General features: G+C 41.0%; 1 protein-coding gene and 1 long non-coding RNA gene across 4 annotated transcripts in view; one reads left to right on the top strand and one right to left on the bottom strand.

Annotated features, from left to right (window-relative positions):
• The window catches only part of LOC148754648 (uncharacterized), a 52028-nt gene extending 35145 nt beyond the window's left edge, over positions 1–16883 (top strand). Inside the window, exon 2 of the long non-coding RNA XR_016019983.1 lies at positions 16506–16883. This is a non-coding gene — a long non-coding RNA (uncharacterized LOC148754648). The remainder of the gene's footprint in view (positions 1–16505) is intronic.
• On the bottom strand, positions 4638–9212 carry TCEAL4 (transcription elongation factor A like 4). 3 transcript variants are annotated; one of them, XM_088795026.1, is made up of 3 exons: positions 9064–9212; positions 8411–8479; positions 4638–8065 (listed from the first exon to the last, which is right to left on the bottom strand). In XM_088795026.1, exons 1-3 carry the CDS (start codon positions 9151–9153, stop codon positions 7409–7411), a joined length of 816 nt encoding a protein of 271 aa, XP_088651152.1. In that variant the 5' UTR covers positions 9154–9212; the 3' UTR covers positions 4638–7408. The 3 variants fall into 3 exon arrangements, with proteins under 3 accessions (XP_088651152.1, XP_088651150.1, XP_088651151.1); XM_088795024.1 differs by having other exon boundaries at positions 8407–8479; positions 9064–9129; XM_088795025.1 differs by having other exon boundaries at positions 4638–8060; positions 8407–8479; positions 9064–9126.
• Positions 16884–21683: the final 4800 nt, after the last annotated feature.

Below are 21683 nucleotides of genomic sequence, written 5' to 3'. Positions count from 1 at the left end.
CTATACAACAAGAAGACATAACAGTCATCAATATTTATGCCCCCAATCAGGGAGCACCAAAATATACCAAGCAGCTACTAACAGAACTAAAGGGAGAAATTGACCAAACCACAGTTATAGTAGGAGACTTAAATACATCATTGACAGCTATGGATAGATCATCCAAACAGAAAATAAATAATGAAATAGCAGCCCTAAATGACACATTAGATGAAATGGACATAATTGATATATATAGAACATTTCATCCTAAAACATCAGACTACACATTTTTTCCTACTGTACATGGAACATTCTCAAAGATAGACCATATATTGGGACATAAAATCAGCCTCAACAAATTTAGGAAGATTGAAATCATACCAAGCACATTCTCTGATCACAAGGCTTTGAAATTGGATATCCACTGCAAAAGAAAGCAGGAAAAAACATAAATACATGGAGAATAAACTACATACTTTTAAAGAACGACCGGGTCAAAGAAGAAATTAGAGGAGAGATCAAAAGATACATAGAAACAAATGACAATGAAAATACATCCTACCAAAATTTTTGGGATGCAGCGAAAGCAGTTTTAGGAGGTAAATTTATATCTTTACAGGCGTATCTCAAGAAACAAGAAAAATCCCAAATAAATAACCTCATGTTACACCTTAAGAACTAGAAAAAGAAGAACAAATGAAACCAAAGGTCAGCAGAAGAAAGGAAATAACTATAATCAGAGCAGAACTAAAAGAAATAGAGAAGAAAAAGACAATAGAAAAAATTAATGTGACAAAGAGCTGGTTCTTTGAAAAGATTAACAAAATTGACAAACCCTTGGCTAGACTCACTAAGATAAAAAGAGAGAAGACACTAATAAACAAAATCAGAAAAGAAAAAGGGGAAGTTATCTCGGACGCCACAGAAATACAAAGGATCATCCAAGAATACTATGAAAGACTATAGGCCACCAAATTCAATAACCTAGAAGAAATGGACAAGTTCTTAGAAACATATAGCCTTCCTAGGCTGAACCATGAAGAACTGGAAAATCTAAACAGACCAATCACCAGTAGCGAAATTGAATCAGTCATCCAAAACTTTCCCAAAAGCCAAAGTCCTGTCCAGATGGCTTCTCTAGTGAATTCTACCAAACCTTCAAAGAGGATCTAATACCAATCCTGCTCAAACTCTTCCAAAATATTGAAGAAGAGACGGTACTCCCCAACTCATTTTATGAGGCCAACATTACCCTGATACCAAAACATGGTAAGGACAACACAAAAAAAGAAAACTATAGACCAGTATCTCTGATGAATACACATGCAAATATCCTAAACAAAATTCTAGCAAATCGAATACAACAATGCATTAAAAAGATTATTCATCACGACCAAGTGGGGTTCATCCCCGGGGCACAAGGATGGTTCAACATCCACAAATCCGTCAATGTGATACATCACATAAACAAAATAAAGGACAAAAATTATATGATTATATCAATTGACGCAGAAAAAGCATTTGATAAGATACAATATCCATTTATGATTAAAACACTTAATAAAATAGGTATAGAAGGAAAATACCTTAACATAATAAAGGCCATATATCACAAACCCTCAGCTAATCTCATAATTAATGGTGAAAAACTGCAGCCCTTTGCTCTACATTTAGCAACATGACAGGGCTGTCCCCTATCACCTCTGCTTTTCAACATCATGTTGGAAGTCCTTGCCAGAGCACTCAGGCAAGAGAAAGAAATAAAAGGCATCCAAATTGGGAATGAAGAAGTTAAATTGTCACTCTTTGCAGATGACATGATGCTATATATAGAAAACCCTAAAGACTCCACCAAAAAGCTATTAGAAACAATCAACGAATACAGTAAAGTTGCTGGCTACAAAATCAACGTACAAAAGTCCATTGCATTCCTATATACTAACAATGAAATCTCAGAAAAAGGAATACAAAAAACAATTCCTTCCGCCATTGCAGCAAAAAGAATAAAATACCTAGAAATCAACTTAAACAAGGATGTGAAGGACCCATATACTGAAAACTGCAAGACATTTTTGAAAGAAATTGAAGAAGACACAAAGAAATGGAAAGACATTCCGTGCTCATGGATTGGAAGAATCAACATAGTTAAAATGGCCATATTACCCAAAACAATATACAGATTTAATGCAATCCCCATCAAAATCGCAATGGCATTTTTTAAAGAAATAGAACAAAAAATCATCAGAATTGTTTGGAACCACAAAAGACCCCGAATAGCCAAAGCAATCTTAAGAAAAAAGAACAATACTGGAGGTATCACACTCCCTGACTTTAACTTGTACTACAGGGCTACAATAATCAAAACAGCATGGTATTGGCAGATAAACAGACACATAGACCAATGGAATAGAACCAAGAACCCAGAAATAAAACCACATAAATATGGACAGACAATTTTTGACAAAGAAGCAAAAAACATGCAATGGAGAAAAGACATCCTCTTGGGATACAGTGCTGGAAGAATTGGATAGCCACATGCAAAAGAATGAAACTGGACTGCTATCTGTCACCATGTACCAAAGTTAATTAAAAATGGATCAAAGACTTAAGCATAAGACCTGACACAATAAACTGCATAGAAGAAAACATAGGTACTAAACTTATGGACCTTGGGTTCAAAGAGCATTTTGTGAATTTGACTCCAAAGGCAAGGGAAGTAAAAGCTAAAATAAACGAATGGGACTATATGAAACTTAAAAGCTTCTGCACAGCAAAAGAAACCATCGACAAAATAAAGAGGCAACCAACTGAATGGGAGATTTTTGCAAACAGTGCCTCCGATAAAGGGCTAATATCCAAAATATACAAGGAACTCATAGAACTCAACAACAAAAAAGCAAACAACCCAATTGAGAAATCAGCAGATGACCTGAAGAGACATTTCTCCAAAGAGGACATACAAATGGCAAATAGACATATGAAACAATGCTCAACATCACTAATCATCGGAGAAATGCAAATAAAAACCACAATGAGATATCACCTCACCCCCGTCAGAATGGCTATCATCAACAAGACTAATAGTAACAAGTGTTGGAGTGGCTGTGGAGAAAAAGGAACCCTCATACACTGTTGGTGGGAATGCAGACTGGTGCAGCCGTTATGGAAGGAAGCGTGGAGTTTCCTGAAAAAATTACGAATAGAATTACCACATGACCCAGCAATTCCTCTCCTGTGTATCTACCCAAAAAATCTGAAAACATTTATACATAAAGACACGTGTGCTCCATTGTTCATTGCAGCTTTATTTACGGGGGCCAAGCAACGGATACAACCAAAATGTCCTTTGATAGATGAGTGGATAAAGAAGTTGTGGTATATATACACAATGGAATACTATTCGGTGGTAAGAAAAGATGAAATATTACAATTTGTGACAACATGGATGGATTCTGAGATTACAATGCTAAGCGAAACAAGTCAGACAGAAAAAGCAGAGAATCATATGATTTCATTGATATGTGGTATATAAACCTAAAACAACAAAAGAACAAGACAAACAAATGAGTAACAAAAACTCATAGACACAGACAATAGTTTAATGGTTACCAGAGGGTAAGGGGGGAGGGGGGTGAGAGATGAGGGTAAAGGGGGATCAAATATATGGTGATGGAAGGAGAACTGACTCTGGATGGTGAACGCAGAATGGGATTTATAGATGATGTAATACAGAATGGTACACCTGAAATCTATGTAACTTTACCAACAATTGTCACCCCAATAAACTTTAATTTAAAAAAAAAGAAGATAATAAAAGAATACTATGAACCACTCTATGCCTACATATTTGGTAACTACATGAAATGGAACAATTCCTTGAAAGATACAAAGTACTAAAACTCACACAAAGAGAAAAGATAAGCTGAGTAGTTCTGGATCTATTAAAGAAATTGAATCAATAATTAATAACCTTCCAAAGGTAAACACCACCAGGACCAAATTGTACCAAACATTTAATGATTACCAGGGAACATTTAGAAATCACCAGTGAATTCTCCCAACTATTTAAGGAAGAAATACCAAATCTCCACAATCTCTAAGTAGATTCTGTGAGGCTAATATTACCCTAATTCCAAAACCAAATAAAAGACATCACAAGAAAGTAAAACTATAGACTAATCTCTCATGAACAGACACAAAATCCTCAACAAAATATTAGCAAATCGAATCAAACAATATATAAAAAAATTGTACACTTAACAGTGGAACTTATTATAGGTTTGCAAGCCTGATTCAACATTTTAAAATTAACGAATATAATCTACCACTTTAACAGACTAAAGAAAAATGAGATGATCTTATCATTTGATGTATAAAAAGCATTTGACAGAATACAACACCCATTCATGATAAAAGCTGTCAAACTAGAATTAGAGAATTAGAGGGCAACTTCCTCAATTTGATAAAAAATATATACATAATCTACAAGAAGCCTACAACTAGTATCATACTTAATGGTGAGAAAGAGGACACTTCACCATAAGAGCAAGAACAAGTCAAGATGTCCTTTCTCATTGTTCCTATTAAATATCTTACTGGAAGTCCTAGCTAGTTCAGTAAGACCAAAAAGGAAATAAAACATACACAGATCGGAATGGAGGCAATAAAACTGTATTTATTTGCAAATGACATGATTATCTGTAGAAAATGCCAGAGGCCTGACAAACTCCTGGCCACAGGGTCGCAGGATGTAAGGTTAATATACAAAAGTCAACTGCTTTCCTGTATACCAGCAATGAACAACTGGAATTTGAAATTTAAAAATACCATTTATAACAGCATTCCCAAATGCAGAGTGTGAGAGAAGAATGTAAGTGTATTACAAATATGAAATAATTTCACTGAAAGGGATGGGGGAATAAGGTGCTGAGGTAACTTTGAAAATGAGTGGAGTCTGTAAGACTAAAGACAAATTTTTCTCTCTCTATAAATGTATATAAAGATGTATTGTGTGTATATGTATATATATGTTATTATATGCCAATATATCTCCTTACTCTGTCAATTGAGCAGGCCTAGAGGCAATGATATCCCAATAGTAACGAGTACACCTAGCACCCAGATCCTGGTTTTTAATACCATTCTCCAACCAAAGGTACCACGGCTTCTTGGAAAAATGGCTAATTCTAGAACTTGGGTAGGAAATATGCAAGGTAAAACTAGAGCATCCTGTAGTGCCAGAAAAGTGTTACACACACACACACACACACACACACACACACACACACACAGAGGATGGGGGTATGTCAAATAGATACAAAAGCTTGAAAGAGCTGCCAAAGGCCAAAGTTGCAACAACTTGAACAATGAAGACATATAGTGATACTAGATTATAATCTGAAGTATAAAATAAATACTGATGAGTACATGCTGATATAAAGTCAAATAGCCTGTGCAGAATTCCAAATAAATTGTGTAGGTACTCCACCCTCAAAGAGGTGGAACACTCCACTCCTGAAGTGTGGACTGTGCACAGTAACTTTCTTCCAAAGAACACAGTATGGAAAGGGAGAACTAAGAGTAACTTAACCCTGAAGAATCCTGACAAACACTACCTCAGCCAGGTAACTAAAGTTAAGATCAACAGTGCCAAGTAATATTGGTAGTATGTACCCTTTGTATGATGTGATGAGAATAGCACTTTACTTCTGTGGTCCTCTTCCCAAAAGCGCTTAACGCCTGTGTAACCGACAAGAAAAAAAATTAAGCAAACCAAAATTGTGGAACATTATACAAAATACCTGACCAGTACTTCTCAAGGGTGTCAAGAACATCAAAAACAGGGAAAGTCTGAGAAACTGTCACAGCCAACAAGAGCCTAAGGAGACATGACAACTAAATGTAAGCGATGAGATCCTGGAACAGAAAAAGAACATTAGGGACAAGCTAAGGAAATCTGAATGAAGTATGTACTTTGGTAATAACAATGTATCGATATTCATTCATTGTAACAAACGCACCACACTAACCTAAAATGTTACTAGGTTGGTGCAAAAGTAATTGCAGTTTTTGCAATTTTTTTTAACCTTTTAAACTGCAATTACTTTTGCACTAACCTAATAACAAGGGGATATTGGGTATGGGGTACACAGAAACTCTGTACCATCTATGCAGTAATTCTGTAAATCTACAACTGTTTAAATTAAAAAAAAAAACCAGTATAAGCAAAGAAAAGGCTAATGAAGAGCGGGGCTGGAGGGGGAATCACATAGATAGATCTGTTGCAAGAGTAAGGCAGGGCTTAACAGGAATTTCCTGGGAGATAACTCCTCCTAAGAAAAAAGTCAGCAGACAAGAAATTAACAGGTGAGAATAGCATAGCATCAGATTTTTCTCCTGGCTCAATCTCCAATCCAGTATCTAAATCCAGTGGAGATGGCAAAAACACACACACCAACAAACAACTTGGAGTGTTTTATAAGAACTTTGTAAAATATCAAGGCCCAAGTGACAACTGGATACTACCCACCCAAGTTAGGGTACCTCTATTGTAGGTAGAGAATGCTCCACCCTTCTGTTGAGACACTGTTGCTTTAGTCCATCATGGTCTCCAGCCCACCAGTAGCAATGGAGGCCTCAGGAGGGTACAGGACCCAGGAAAAGAGGCAGTGTCCAAGAGACATGGCATTACCCAGGAGAGTGGCACCCACCTCTCAGCTCTCTGGACTTCTTCCTGGACACAAGTGGGATCTCTCTCAAGCCCTCTATCAAATACAGGGAAGTTAAGGGGTCCTGGTCCTGCTAGTACAGGGGAGAGGTAGGAGCAAGCCCAACACAGCTCACACACTATCTCATCTGATCTCCACAGCCCTGGAAGGCAAGTTTTATCGCCAATTCAGATGACAAGACTGTCACTTGCAACAACCTATCTGTAACAACTGCCAAGTTGCTTCCTCCAGAACTTTGAGGCCCAGAAGTAATGCATTTTACTTATCATTTCACGTCCTGACAACAGGCTTTGTGTCTCCATGGCCTTCAAAAGCTCACTGATTTGTTCTTCTGATTGCTTGGTATTGTTTTCCAACTTTTCATTATTTTTATGATAAAAGTAATCTGAACAAAAAAGAAAAACCACCCACAGATAACCAGTTAATCTTTTTGTAGACACAGCTTTCAGTGTTTTTTCTGTACATAGATCACTAGGTAAATATTTTTGCAGTTTTACAAAAATTGACTGATGCCATATATATGGTTCTGCAAACTTTTTTTAAAAATTTTACAATGCACCATAGACATTTTTCCATGCAATGGATGAAAATCTGCTACTGAAACATAGAGGGCTGCAGCTAGATAATGAGAGTGACACCTAAAACAGAGTATTAGCATAAGGTTAAAGCCCAGGGCCTGGCAAATGCCTGCCGGAACACTACACAAAAGGAATGTCTTCAAAGCCCCTTTGTGGGGCCCTGCAGCCACCCCTGAGTTCCCTTGGGCCCCTCGGGTGGAAGGGATCCTGTAAACTTTTTTGCATCCACATAAACCCCCCCAATTTCTGTCTGGTTTTCTTTACCTCATCCTCTACCCTAGCCATCTCGTCAAATTCTCTTATCATCTCCTCATTGCTCAAACGCATATCATGAATGGCTTCCTTGTACTCCTTGAGGCACTGAGCCAGCCCCTTGTTGGTTTTTCTTTTGGCTTTCCTGGGTACATCATTCCCAGCTGGGCGCTTTCCTGCAGCCCTTGGTTCACTGGCTGGTTTTCCTTCTTCTTTTGGTTTTCCCTCATTCTCTGGTTCTCCTCCTTCTTTTGGTTTTTCCTGGCTCTCTGGCTTTCCCTCTTCTTTTGGCTTTCCCTCCTCTGGCTCTTCCTTGTCTTTAAGTATTTCCTCATCTTCTGTCTTTCCCTTGTTTTCTATCTTTTCCTCATTTTCTAACTTCTTGTCTTCCAGAGTACCAGCTATTGCTGGCTTTCCCGCATCCTGTGGCTGTTCTTGGTTTTCCATCTTTACTTGCTTCTCAAGCACTGCTTCATTTTCATTGCAGAGTTCTTCCATGTTAAGATGCCCCCTCCTTTTCCTGTCCTGGGGGTGGGGTGGGGAGGAAGAGGAGACAAAGAGACAAGGGAGACTGAAAGCTTGAGGGTGGAATGCAGGCCTGTGATACTTGCATCTTGCCCCTCGTCAGGGTTCCTCTAACTTGGCCCAGTCCTCCAAGTGTGCCTTCCGCCACCCTTTCCCCCACCATTCCTCCCCCACACATGAGCCAACCATTTCTCTGATGGGCCCGGCCATTGATCTGGGAGGTGGAGTATGTGTAAATGTGTTGGGAGGTGGGCAGCAGGGCCCCAAATTCTGCCAGGGCCGTGCCCCCCACACTCCCCACCCCTCTGGGTTCCTGTCCAAGTGCCCCCTCCTTCACTGACCTGCGGGATTTCTGGATAGCTTCCTCCTCCTTTTCCAGGCTAGCCCAGTGCTGAGAACAACAGTCACGCAGACCTGCAGACAGACAGGAGACAGGAGCTGGGCGCTGGATGGATGCACAGGGACTCAGGTCCCTTTCCTGAATCCTCCTCACGCAACGTTTCCCCCACCTCCTCCGTCCCCCGCACCCCAGACGCCATTTCTTTTCACGCCACGGGAGCCTGATCAGGATGTTTTCCACACTAATTTTGGATCTCTGCGTCCTTCTTCCCCGGAGGCGACTCACCTCCCCACCCTCGAGGTCAACTTTTTTCTCTAAGCAAGGAGTGGGAGAGGCGGTTTATCTCCACTGTCTCACAGCTGGGGCGCCCCCCCCCCCCCCCCCCCCGCCCCGGCTCACTGACGTTTCCGGCTCCAAAATGGACCGAGGGCAGCGAGAAGGAGGCGCGGAAAAAGGGGTACTTGGACGTGTCCGCTTTCCCCACCCTCCCCCCATCGGCCGCTCGCTCCCCTTAGCCATTTCCCCACCGCCATCGGTATCTACACCCAGGCCGGTTTCCCTTGACCCCCGACCCCATCCCCAAACTTTCTCTTTTCCGCGCCCGTTCCTCCTCTCCCATTCCAGTTCCACAGGCAGCGACAAAGACCCTCGCACTGACCTGAAAGAACCTGGCGCAACAATTAGGAGCTCGCATACGGCTCAGGATCGGACTGCAGCTGAGGGCGGGCACCGAGAGTGGTGCCCACATCTGTGCCCCAGCCGTCACGTGAACGTGCGTCACCCGAGCCCCGCCCCGCCCGCAAGCTGGCGTCTGCCGGGCGCGCATCCCTTCTCCAGCAGATCCTGCTCCATCTCTCCGGCCCGGTTTGTCCTTTACGTCTTCATGAAAAGTTGGTCAAAGAAACAATTTTAATAAAAACTACAGAGACGTTTTTCTTCAATGGGTTGGGAGGGCCGGGGGAGGAGTTTTGACAATGTTGCTCTTAAATTTCATTGAAAAAACGTACCGTAGACCTACTCAGTGAAATGGTATGAATGTGGACTTTAATATTGTACAAAGCAGAACGTTGCATTTAGAAAAAGAATTGGAAAACTATTCCCCTCGAAATGAAAATTTCGCTTTTTCCTGACATGCACAAGCATGAATTTTCTAGTGAATTAAATATTTAAATCTAAATGAAATTATATTTGAAGCAGAATAAAAGAACAATGAATTTCGTTTTTTGAGAGTCTGAATGTATCACAGTGACCATACCATATATGACAATACAACTTTTTTCTTTGTGGTAAATAATCTCAAAGAAACATTATTCTTTTAAAATTGAAGTATAATTGACATACAAAATATTAGTTTCAGGTGTACAGAATAATGATTCAATATTTGTATATATTGAAAAATGATCACTACATTAAGTCTGGTTAACATCTGCCACCATACATAGTTACAGAAGTTTTTTCTTGTCATGAGAAGTTGTTATCTTTTTCACCTTGAAGTCTGTTTCATCTGATATCATTATGGCTACACCTGATTTTCTCTGGGTACCATTTGCTTGGCGTGTCAATTTCCAACCTTCCACTTTGAGTCTATGCTTGTCCTTGTAGCTCAGATGTGTCTCTTGGAGACAGCATATGGTTGGGTTCAGTTTTTTATCCAATCTGCTACTCTGTGCCTTTTTATTGGTGAGTTCAGTCCATTTACATTTAGGGTGATTATTGATATGTGAGGATTTCCTGTCATTCTATCTTTAGTTTTCTGGAAAGGCTGTGTCTCCATTGTTTCTCTGCCTTTTTGTGGTTGTCTATTATTTCTGTGTGGTGGTATTCTATGATGTTTCCCTCTGTTTCTTCTTTTATTACAGTATATATTTCAGTTCTGGATTTTTTTTGAGTGGTTACCCTTAAGTTTATGTAAAAGAAAGTTTGATATTTAGAGTATTCCATTTTCTTCAGCACACTTACTTTCTCCATTCCCATATTCCGGTTCAGGCCTTTACTCTCCCCCTTTTTGAGTTTTGGTTGCCACAAATTGTCCCTGTTCATGGTGGTCGAATAGCCTCCTTTAGTATTTCTTGTAGTGCAGGTCGTGTATTAGAAAATTCCCTCAGCGTCTGTATGTCTGGAAATGTCTTTATTCCTCCTTCATATCTAAAGGATATCTTTGTTGGATATATTATTCTTGGCTCATAATTTCTCTCTTTCAATAGTTTGAATATTTGGTTCCACTCCCTCCTGTCTTGTAGAGTTTCTGCTGAAAAATCTGATGATAATCTAATGAGCTTTCCTTTGTAAGTTAACGTCTTCTTTTCCCTGGCTGCCTTGAGGATTCTTTCTTTGTCGTTGATTTTAGACAGCTTCAATACAATGTGCCTTGGAGAAGGCCTGTTGGGATTAAGGTAACTAGGTGTTCTATTTGCTTCTTGGATTCGAGGGTCCAGTTCTGTCCACAAGTTTGGGAAGTTCTCATCGACAATTTGTTTGAATATATTCTCTGTTCCCTTCTCTCTTTCTTCTCCTTCTGGTATGTGCATTATTCTTATATTGCTCTTTCTGATGGAGTCAGAAAGTTCTTCTAGAGTTCTTTCATTTCTTTTAAGTCTCAAGTCTGTTTCTTCTTCCATCTGTGTCATTTCCAGGTTTCTATCTTCGATGTCACTGATTCTTTCCTCCATCTGGTCAAGTCTACTACCTAAGCTGGTTATTTCATTCTTAATATCTTCTATTGAGTTCTTAATCTCCAGAAATTCTGTTTGGTTCTTTTCTAAAATTTCAATCTCTTTAATAAAATGCTCATGCTGTTCTTTGATTGTGTTTCTGAGTTCATTTAACTGCCTATCTGTGTTTTCTTGTATCTCGTTGAGTTTTTTCAGAACTGCAATCTTGAATTCTCTGTCATTTAAGTCACATATTTCTATATCTTTAAGTGCCTTTTCTGGAGATTTTTCACTTTCTTTCTGAGCTATCTTGTTGCCTTGGTTATTCTTGGCGATTACTGGTTTACCATTTCTCTTCCTAGACATCTACAGGAGTGGCTTATGCAACAGGTTGATAGGAAGCGGTCTTTCTTTTGTTTTCCAGTACTTGTTGGTAGAATGTTTTATTTTTTCTCCAACTGCAGCTTATTTGTCTTCTCCCACATGGTAGTGCTCTGTTTTCTCTGCACTATTCCAGCTTCTCACACAATGGGGGGATTCCCTGGGAGACGGGCTTCTCCTCTGTTAATAGTTCATCTAGGTCACAGGGCGCAGTGTCCTGGTGGGTATGCGGAGATCTTTTGATATTCGAAAGCTCTTCCAGCTCCTGATTCAGAGCCCGTGTGTTTCAGCAGTTCTATTTACTCCTGCAGGGATCCGCCCAGATAGGTGGGGCCAGGGGCGGGGTGAGTTGTGAGAGGTGGCCCAGAGCAATGGCAGCGACCACCACCACAGCCGGTCCTGCTTCCACAGCTGCCTCCCCTTTGCCGGAACTAGTTGTGCTGCGAATTTGTGTCTGTGGTCCACAGTTCTTAGAACAGCAAATATTCTGTTCTTTTGCTCTGACACTGCTACTGTTCCGTTTGTAGCACCGGGCAGGTGGGGGCGGGGCAAGCTCTGGGAGGGTAGGGAGGGGGTTGCTAGTCTCAGTGCCTAAGGTTTCCGTTCTCTGCTCGGCAGTGAGGGCTTAAACCACCATTTTCAGCCTTTTTCCCTGAGTCTTTTCTCTGAGGGCTCTGCCGTGAGCATTGGGTTCAGCCGTGTTATATGCTGCCCCCTCAGCCCTGTGGGCCACAAGCGGAGCCCTAGCAGTCCGAGTTCTTTCCTCTCCCGCAGCTGTGGTAGTTCCAGGAAGCAGCGAGCTCGGCGCACTGAGCTAGGTCTGCGCCCTGCGCTCATTCGGCTCCATCTCCGTACTTCTCCCTTTCCTCCTCCACCCGCTCGCGCGAATCTCCCACCTGTCGGTGATTTCGGTAGTGGGCCTCTTCGTCTTGCCTGTCTGCTGTGCAAGGAGTCCTTTGTGGAGTTTTTGTTGTTCGATTCGTTGTAAATTCCAGGGGAGCTTTACAGAGGCTCACCTCACGCCGCCAGTTTTCCGGAAAACTCCACCAGATTTCTTTCACCTGCAGTATGTATAAGTTGGGCAAATTCTATTTTTTCAAGGTTACCAAACTGTCTCAGAATTCTTGGCCTGCCAGTAAGTGACCTTCCTTTCTCACCTATATGACTGGAGACTCTGTAAGCCAACAGGGTCTCACCAGTTTTCTTCAGTGGGCTCCCTACGGTCAACCTTAATTCTCTAACTGTAGCTTGTCATACCTGATTAAATGAACATCATTCTCAAATGTGACATTCAGGTAAGGCCTTAGTTGTATAACCAAAGTTTCCAATTATATCCTGGTAAAAAGGAGAACATGTTCTTATTGAACCTCTACAAATACTAATTGTAAATGACTTTTCATTGCCATGAAAAGTAAGAAGACCCAATTAGAGTTTGTAAATTCTATAGAGTTCGAAATCAGTGAGAAAAAAGTCATTTACAAATGTTTTATTTCACTTTACAAACACAGCATCTAGTAAATTGTTATGGGTTATAGATAGTGTAAGAAAGACATAGGGCCACATTATATATCTAGAACATAGAAGATCAAAACACTATCAATGTTACTAAACAGAAAGTTTGTCCATCTGGAGATAGCAGAACCAAACACTAAACACTGAGAATTGCAATGGAGAAAGACTGGCTATTTTATTATGAATGGCAGTACCCAGGAGAATGCTCAAAAGCCTGAACTCCCTGATGGCGTGTGGGTCAGATTATATAGGGCAAAATCACAGGACACTGTGGTTTAGGGGGTTGAGGTTGTGCTGGGAGCTGATTGGTCAGAGGTGAGGTAAGGGTAATAAATCATTTCTTCAGGTCTTGAGGAGAGCTCTAAGGTCTGTTCCAGTGTCCCTCTGTCTGGTTTCATCGGAAAATAGCCAGGGAGTTGTTCCACCTTAGGGGTAAGGAACTGAAACAACTTAGGTCAAGATGTTATGTGTACCTGGTAAGGACAGCACAAAAAAAGCAAACTACAGACCAATATCTCTGATGAATACCGATGCAAAAATCCTAAATAAAATTCTAGCAAATCAAATACAATAATGCATTAAAAGGATTATTCATGACGACCAAGTGGGGTTCATCCCCGGGTCACAAGGATGGTTCAACATCCGCAAATCCATCAATGTGATACATCACATAAACAAAATAAAGGACAAAAATCATATGATTATATCAATTGATGCAGAAAAAGCATTTGACAAGATACAACATCCATTTATGATTAAAACACTTAATAAAATAGGTATAGAAGGAAAGTACCTTAACATAATAAAGGCCATATATGACAAGCCCTCTGCTAATCTCATAATTAATGATGAAAAACTGAAGCCCTTTGCTCTACATTCAGGAACACGACAGGGCTGTCCCCTATCACCTCTGCTTTTGAATATAGTGTTGGAAGTCCTTGCCAGAGCAATCAGGCAAGAGAAAGAAATAAAAGGCATCCAAATTGGGAATGAAGAAGTTAAATTATCACTCTTTGCAGATGACATGATGCTATGTATAGAAAACCCTAAAGACTCCACCAAAAAGCTATTAGAAACAATCAACGAATACAGTAAAGTTGCTGGCTACAAAATCAACGTACAAAAGTCCATTGCTTTCCTATATACTAACAATGAAATTTCAGAAAAAGAAATACAAAAAACAATTCCTTTTGCAATTGCAGCAAAAAGAATAAAATACCTAGGAATAAACTTAACCAAGGACGTGAAAAACCTATATGCTGAAAACTGTAAGACATTTTTGAAAGAAATTGAAGAAGACACAAAGAAATGGAAAGACATTCCGTGCTCATGGATTGGAAGAATCAACACAGTTAAAATGGCCATATTACCCAAAGCAATATACAGATTCAATGCAATCCCCATCAAAATCCCAATGGCACATTTTAAAGAAATAGAACCAAAAATCATCAGATTTGTTTGGAATCACAAAAGACCCCGAATAGCCGAAGCAATCTTAAGAAAAAAGAACAATACTGGAGGTATCACACTTCCTGACTTTGGCTTGTACTACAGGGCTACAATAATCAAAACAGCATGGTATTGGCAGAAAAACAGACACATAGACCAATGGAATAGAATTGAGAACCCAGAAATAAAACCACATAAATATGGACAGATAATTTTTGACAAAGAAGCTAAAAACATACAATGGAGAAAAGACAGCCTCTTCAATAAATGGTGCTGGGAGAATTGGATAGCCACGTGCAAAAGAATGAAACTGGACTGCTGTTTGTCACCATGTTCCAAAGTTAATTAAAAATGGATCGAAGACTTAAGCATAAGACCTGACACAATAAACTGCATAGAAGAAAACATAGGTACTAAACTTATGGACCTTGGGTTCAAAGAGCATTTTATGAATTTGACTCCAAAGGCAATGGAAGTAAAAGCTAAAATAAACAAATGGAACTATATGAAACTTAAAAGCTTCTGCACAGCCAAAGAAACCATCGACAAAAGAAAGAGGCCACCAACTAAATGGGAGACGATTTTTGCAAACAGTGCCTCCCATAAGGGGCTAATATGCAGAATATACAAGGAACTCATGGAACTCAACAACAAAAAAACAAACAACCCAATTGAGAAATGGGCAGAGGACCTGAAGAGACATTTCTCCAAAGAGGACATACAAATGGCAAATAGACATATGAAAAAATGCTCAACATCACTAATCATCAGAGAAATGCAAATAAAAACCACAATGAGATATCACCTCACCCCCGTCAGAATGGCTATCATCAACAAGACAAATAGTAACAAGTGTTGGAGAGGCTGTGGAGAACAAGGAACCCTCATACACTGTTGGTGGGAATGCAGACTGGTGTAGCCGTTATGGAAGGCAGTGTGGAGGTTCTTCAAAAAGTTACGAATAGAATTGCCATATGACCCAGCAATCCTTCTCCTGGGTATCTACCCAAAAAATCTGAAAACATTTAGAGATAAAGACACGTGTGCTCCAATGTTCATTGCAGCTTTGTTTACGGTGGCCAAGACATGGAAACAACCAAAATGTCCTTCGATAGATGAATGGATAAAGAAGTTGTGGTATATATACACAATGAAATACTATTCGGCCGTAAGAAAAGATGATATAGGAGCATTTGTGACAACATGGATGGATCTTGAGAGTGTAATGCTGAGCGAAATAAGTCAGACAGACAAAGCAGAGAACCATGTGATTTCACTGATATGTGGTATTTAAACCAAAAACAACAAAAGAACAAGACAAACAAATGAGAAACAGAAACTCATAGACACAGACAATAGTTTAGTGGTTACCAGAGGGTAAGGGGGGAGGGGGGTGGGAGATGAGGGTAAGGGGGATCAAATATATGGTGATGGAAGGAGAACTGACTCTGGGTGGTGAACACACAATGGGATTTATAGATGATGTAATACAGAATTGTACACCTGAAATCTATGTAATTTTACTAACAATTGTCACCCCAATAGATTTAAAATATAAATTAAAAAAAAGATGTTATGTGTAGCCTGCCAGAGGTCTAGACCTTGTGATCATTAGTCAGGTCTGGGCTACTGTCTTCTGCTGCCTCGGGGGTTGCTGATTATCTGAGGAAAAGGCTAGGTCTCTCACCAGTATAGAAATAGAGAGAGCTATGATTTCTAGAGTTAGAATTTAAAGGTAAATTTAATCAAAATCACAAGGACCCTTGGTTTCATTAACAATATTCCAAACAAAAACTATAATCATCCCTCATCAGGTCATTCAGACCTACACAATTAACTCTTGTTCTGCTGAATCTTGGGTTACTGGTCTCATGAACCCATCTGCTTCTCAACTAAAAAGCATTCTGGAAATCATGACTCAGTCCATTGGCATGATAAGTTGTTGAAGCACTGACTTCAGAAGCTGGTATCCACAAATGCACTCTTTCAAGTGTCAATAGGCTGAAATACCTAGCATAGTCCTTTTTGGAGAAAGAGTGAACAGCACACTCCTTTTGTTCCCTTGAAGCAGATTGGTGATTAATGCAATTCCTGTGTTATTTTACAGAGACAGCACTACACATATGCCACCATCATCCCCATGATGACTCTGGAACCAAGAATCTTACTCCAGTAATGGAAGTGTGGCCACTGGAGCCTTTTACAAAGAAGCAGAAGTGAGAGGTCTTTCAACTCATCAATCAAACCCTACCAGATTGGAATTGCTTTGTACTTTCTCTTGCTCCTGGACCCAATGCCATAATTGGCCAAGTTCCAAAACCCTCCAATCAAAACTTGCCCCGCCAGCATTACCTCATGCCATCCTGTTCTCCCTAACCCTCAAAACTTGTCCAGACCCCAGATCGGGTAGACACATTTGAGCAGTGTCTCCTCCTGTGAGTTGACTCAGCATTAAATAAATAGCTCTTTCTTTTCTCACAGGCCAGTATCATAGTTTTGGCTCCTTTGTGGATCTAGCAGTGGGCCTTTGCTCAGTAACAGCTCCTTTCCAGCACCCCAACAGCTTTGCATGTATCCCCATTGGCCATGCAGGCAAGGCTTGAACCATTGCTCATCTAAGTCATGCAAGAATGTCTTTTGGTCTTCCCAGAGCTTAAGAGCACACAAGGCTTCTGAGGAGATGTTACCACCACACCATTTCCCACTCACCCAGCCCCACTTAGCAGGTTATCTGGAGAGTTTCTTATTTTTTGCCTCCTCCATTCTGATGAGATGTATCTTTCTACCTCTCTCCTTCGAGGTACCAGCTGTAAGCTATGCAACTTTAGCTGCAGGACAGCTAAAGTTGACTCCTCAGAAACAGGGTGTGCTATCATCCTTATTGCAATCATCTGGCCCCCCTTTTTTTTCCCACTGCAAGGGACAAGGGAACTATAACCTTTGGTGTAATACTGGGGCTCAGCTCCCGGCAGGTGAACACAGGAGACGTTGAGGCCGAAAAGGAGCAACAACGGAGCCATGGATGGGGGTTCATACCACTATATTCTCGATAGCAGCTGGTTGAGACACAAAAGCAAACATCTGCCAATACCCCAACGAGGGATCGAGGGATCGTCCTGCACCAGTCTTGCTGGCGGCCAGGAGAGACACAGGAAGTAGTATCCACAACATCCGTGCTTGCTAACATAGACAGGGCAGTTACTATATACAAAACAATAGTGACTAATGGCCAACTGGTTACAGCTAATGGCCAACTACTACCCGAGCCAGCATGTCTCCACATGAGGCCGAGAGCCAGGAAACTGCTCTCCTGGCCCTTTCCTAACATTTGGCTACTCATCTTTTTTAATGTCTGTGTAAGTAATGCACTGTCTGAATCTAAAAAGGGCTCATTGTTTTCTTTACTAACCAAATCGGTCATCTTGTCTTTGTGCTGACATCCATTTCCACAGGGCTCTGAGACAGTCCTTTCTTGAAAAATACAATCTCTGGCCTGCACAGGATTTTCAAGTCTTCAGGCAAGGTAAGAGTAAAACAAAAACTATTTGTAGATATGACATTGTCATTTATAATAAGAAATATATATTTGGTCTTTGTCCCTATTCCTGGCACGGGGCTTCTAAAGCCGTTGAAATTTCCTAAGTGATGACAGCCATAAAGCTGTCTTTTGTTATGTTAATGAGATGAATTGGGAAGCCTCTAGGTAACAAAAGAATGGGCTGGTTGCCAGGGGAACCGGCCTGGTGATTAGAGGTTGGAACTTTTAATCCTGCCCTCCCCCCCATCTCTGGGCCGGAGAGACTGGCTAGAGATTGAATTCAATCACCAATAGCTAAGGATTTAATCAATTATGCCTATGTAATGAAACCTCCATAAATACCCAGAAGGATGGGGCCACAGAGCTTCCAGGTTGGTGAACACGTGGAGATTTGGGGAGAGTGGTGCACCTGGAGAGACTGGGAAGCTCTGCACCACTTCCCACATCTCTTCCATCTGGCCGTTCCTGAGTTATATCCTTTTATAATAAACAGGAATTTAGTAAATTAAATGTTTCTCTGCATTCTGTGAACCACTATAGCAAATTAATGAACCCAAGGAAGGGGTTGTTGGGACCTCCAAATCTATAGTTGATTGGTCAGAAGCACAGGTGACAACCTGGACTTGCATTTGGTGTCTGAAAAACTGGGAGAAGGGGAGTCTTACAGGATTGAATGCTTAACCTATGAAGTCTGACACCATCTCCAGGTAGAGAGTGTCAGAATTGAGTTGAATTGTAGTGTTACCTAAGGCAGAAAGAACGGGGAAGGGGGGGGAGGGAGGGAAAGGAAGGGAAAGAGGAAGTACAGAAACAAAGGAGGAGATGAGATCATTCTTAAGAAAAGGTGCAGCTACAGCTAATTGTAATAGATTTTAACAGTATTAGCATTTACGAGCAGGGAAATAATCTCCAACCTCTGTGTCACCATGACAGTTCAGACAATGGCCAAGTAAGAACAAGAGAATCCCACCTCTCCAGGAAGGAGTGGTCAGTGGTGACACACCTGGGATTGCCTGCAACGCCATCCATGAAACTTGAATATTTTGGAGCAGCCGGATGGCTCAGTTGGTTAGAGTGCAAGCTCTTAACAATAGGGTTACCGGTTCGATTCCCACATGGGCCAGTGAACTGCACCCTCCACAACTAGACTGAAGACAACAAGCTGCCACTGAGCTTCCAGAGGGGTGGCTGGATGGCTCAGTTGGTTACAGCTGCAAGCTCTGAACAACACAACTGCCGGTTCAATTCTCGCATGGGATAGTGGGCTGCGCCCCCTGCAACTAAGATTGAAAATGGCGACTGGACTTGGAGCTGAGCTGCGCCTTCCACAACTAGATTGAAGGATATTGACATGAAGCTGATGGGCCCTCGAGAAACACACAGTTCCCCAAAACTCCCCAATTAAAAAAAAAAAAAAAAAAAGGAAAATAATGCAATTTGACAAGGAAATTTTCTTGTTTCTGTGGTGGCATGCAAAAAGACTAAAGCCAATCCACAAAGTTTTAGACAAAATGTGTACTAGAATCATTATTACACATATTTTCAATTAAGACAATGAATGTTACATCTGGTTTACAAAAAATAGATGAACAATTTTTATAAAGGAAAAAAAATCTCAAGATTCAACTTATAATAATCCAGTGACATAATATACCATGAATATACCAAGCATTCAGTAAGAATATATACCAAAAGAATGTCAAATAGGGCGGCCAGGTGTCTCAGGTGGTTGGAGCGCTGTGCTCCTAACACCGAGGTTGCCGGTTCAATTCCCACATGAGCCAGTGAGCTGCGCCCTCCACAGCTATGATTGTGAACAACCAACGGCTGGACCTGGAGCTGGGCTGTGGTGAGCTGCCGTGAGCTGCCAGCAGCCGGTGTGAGTGGCCGACCGGTGGCCGGCAACTGACTGCCTCAGCTGGGTAGAGTGTAATGCTCATAATACTGACATGTGCCAGGGAGCTGCGTCCTCCACAACTAGACTGAGAACAGCAGCTTGAATCGGAGTTGAGGGGAGGAGGGGAAAAAAGAAAAAAAAGGAATGTCAACAAGATGGTCATGGGGGTTTGAAAATTAATTTGGGGAACGTACAGAGGGATAGTGGATGGGGGGAGGGGGGTTCACACAGTGTGAGGGATATAAATGATAAACGTCTAAGTTTTGCTTTGTCTTGTGCACTGAAACTAATAAAAAAAAAGAGATTCATTAAGTCTGAAGAAGGTCCTAAACATCTGTATTTTAATAAAACTTTATAGGAAAAGTCTTTGCCAGTATATGTACATGGATTTAACTAGTGTCATTGTGTAACTTGCAATTTTCACCACACATTTTGTTTTTGAGCTTCATTTACATTCTAATTGCTATAGCTCTAGTTCCTACATCTTGATTGATATATTATTGTATTCTGTTGTATGATTGTGCCATGATTTATTTATCCAGAATAATCTATTGATGGATGTTTGAGACTTATTTTTAATTTGTGCTTTTAAAAAGAGTAGTACAGAGGCCTTTCTTGTACAGGTCTCCTTGGGCACCCTGCCAGGGGTTCTGGGTATATACTTGTAGGTCCATTTGAGGTGTCATCAGAGAGGTACAATCTGCTAGATATGACCAAATTGCTCTGTGAAGTTGATGTACCAGGTCACAAACCAATTAGTTAGATATGGGAGTTCCCACTGCTGTAAATTGTCTAAAGAGGAGGTGAGGTGCCTGGCTCCAAATACACGCCTGAGTCAAGCACATGGGGACTGTCATAGCTCTTTCTCTTAGTAGCTATGTGACTGGAATGTATACTTAACCTCTCTGCACCTTACTCTTATAGTCTGTAAAATGATATCAAAGAGAATATCTAGAATATATAGATAGGTAGCAAATGTTTTTTCCTTCCCATTCCATCTTTTCCTCTCTTTAAGAGATATTTTCTTTTCTTTTTTTTTTTTTTTTAAAGATTTTATTGGGGAAGGGGAACAGGACTTTATTGGGGAACAGTGTGTACTTCCAGGACTTTTTTTTTCCCCAAGTCAAGTTGTTGTCCTTTCAATCTTAGTTGTGGAGAGTGCTGTTCAGCTTCAAGTTGTTGTCCTTTCAGTCTTAGTTGTGGAGGGCGCAGCTCAGCTCCAGGTCCAGTTGCCGTTGCTAGTTGCTAGTTGCAGGGGGTGCAGCCCACCATCCCTTGCATGAGTCGAACCGGCAACCTTGTGGTTGAGAGGACGTGCTCCAACCAACTGAGCCATCCGGGAGCTCAGCGGCAACTCAGCTCAAGGTGCCGTGTTCAATCTTAGTTGCAGGGGGCAGAGCCCACCATCCTTTGTGGGACTTGAGGAATTGAACTGGCAACCTTGTGGTTGAGAGCCCACTGGCCCATATGGGAATCGAACCGGCAGCCTTCAGAGTTAGGAGCTTGGAGGTCTAACCTCCTGAGCCATCGGCCTGGCCCAAGAGAGATTTTTGTTTTAACCTTAAGATTGTCACTATGTTTTACAGAGCATTTGGGGAATGTTAAAAGAAGTAAAACAAATACAGTTATGTATATTATGTAACCGATTCAGGGCCATTTCTGTGATAAAGAATGCTATCACAAGAATGAGATGTCTGATGGAGTGGGATGGGAGAAAAATAGTCTTTCCAGTTGAATTATTGTGTCTTTGCTCTGGCCTCTTTGGGTCCAGTGGGTTTAATTCAAGCATGTACATGAGCTGGGAGTCTGGGACCTTCTTGGAGCTCCAGAAAGATGAGGCATTTAGTGAC

Source organism: Rhinolophus sinicus, chromosome 18 (genome assembly GCF_057876585.1).
Source record: "Rhinolophus sinicus isolate RSI-liver-muscle chromosome 18, RSI-T2T, whole genome shotgun sequence".
NCBI classification, from domain to species: Eukaryota; Metazoa; Chordata; class Mammalia; order Chiroptera; family Rhinolophidae; genus Rhinolophus; species Rhinolophus sinicus.
The sequence above is the reverse complement of the archived record's forward strand: the minus strand, read 5'-3'. Positions and strand labels throughout refer to the sequence as shown.

What these genes read in the sequence shown, in the direction of transcription:
- TCEAL4 (XM_088795026.1), bottom strand. Translation starts at nt 9,153, where the DNA reads ATGTGGGCACCACTCTCGGTGCCCGCCCTCAGCTGCAGTCCGATCCTG. An exon ending in GTTGCGCCAGGTTCTTTCAG is followed by an intron (nt 8,480 to 9,063) that starts GTCAGTGCGAGG and finishes GTCTGTCTGCAG; the next exon opens with GTCTGCGTGACTGTTGTTCT. An exon ending in GGAAGCTATCCAGAAATCCC is followed by an intron (nt 8,066 to 8,410) that starts GCAGGTCAGTGA and finishes CCCCACCCCCAG; the next exon opens with GACAGGAAAAGGAGGGGGCA.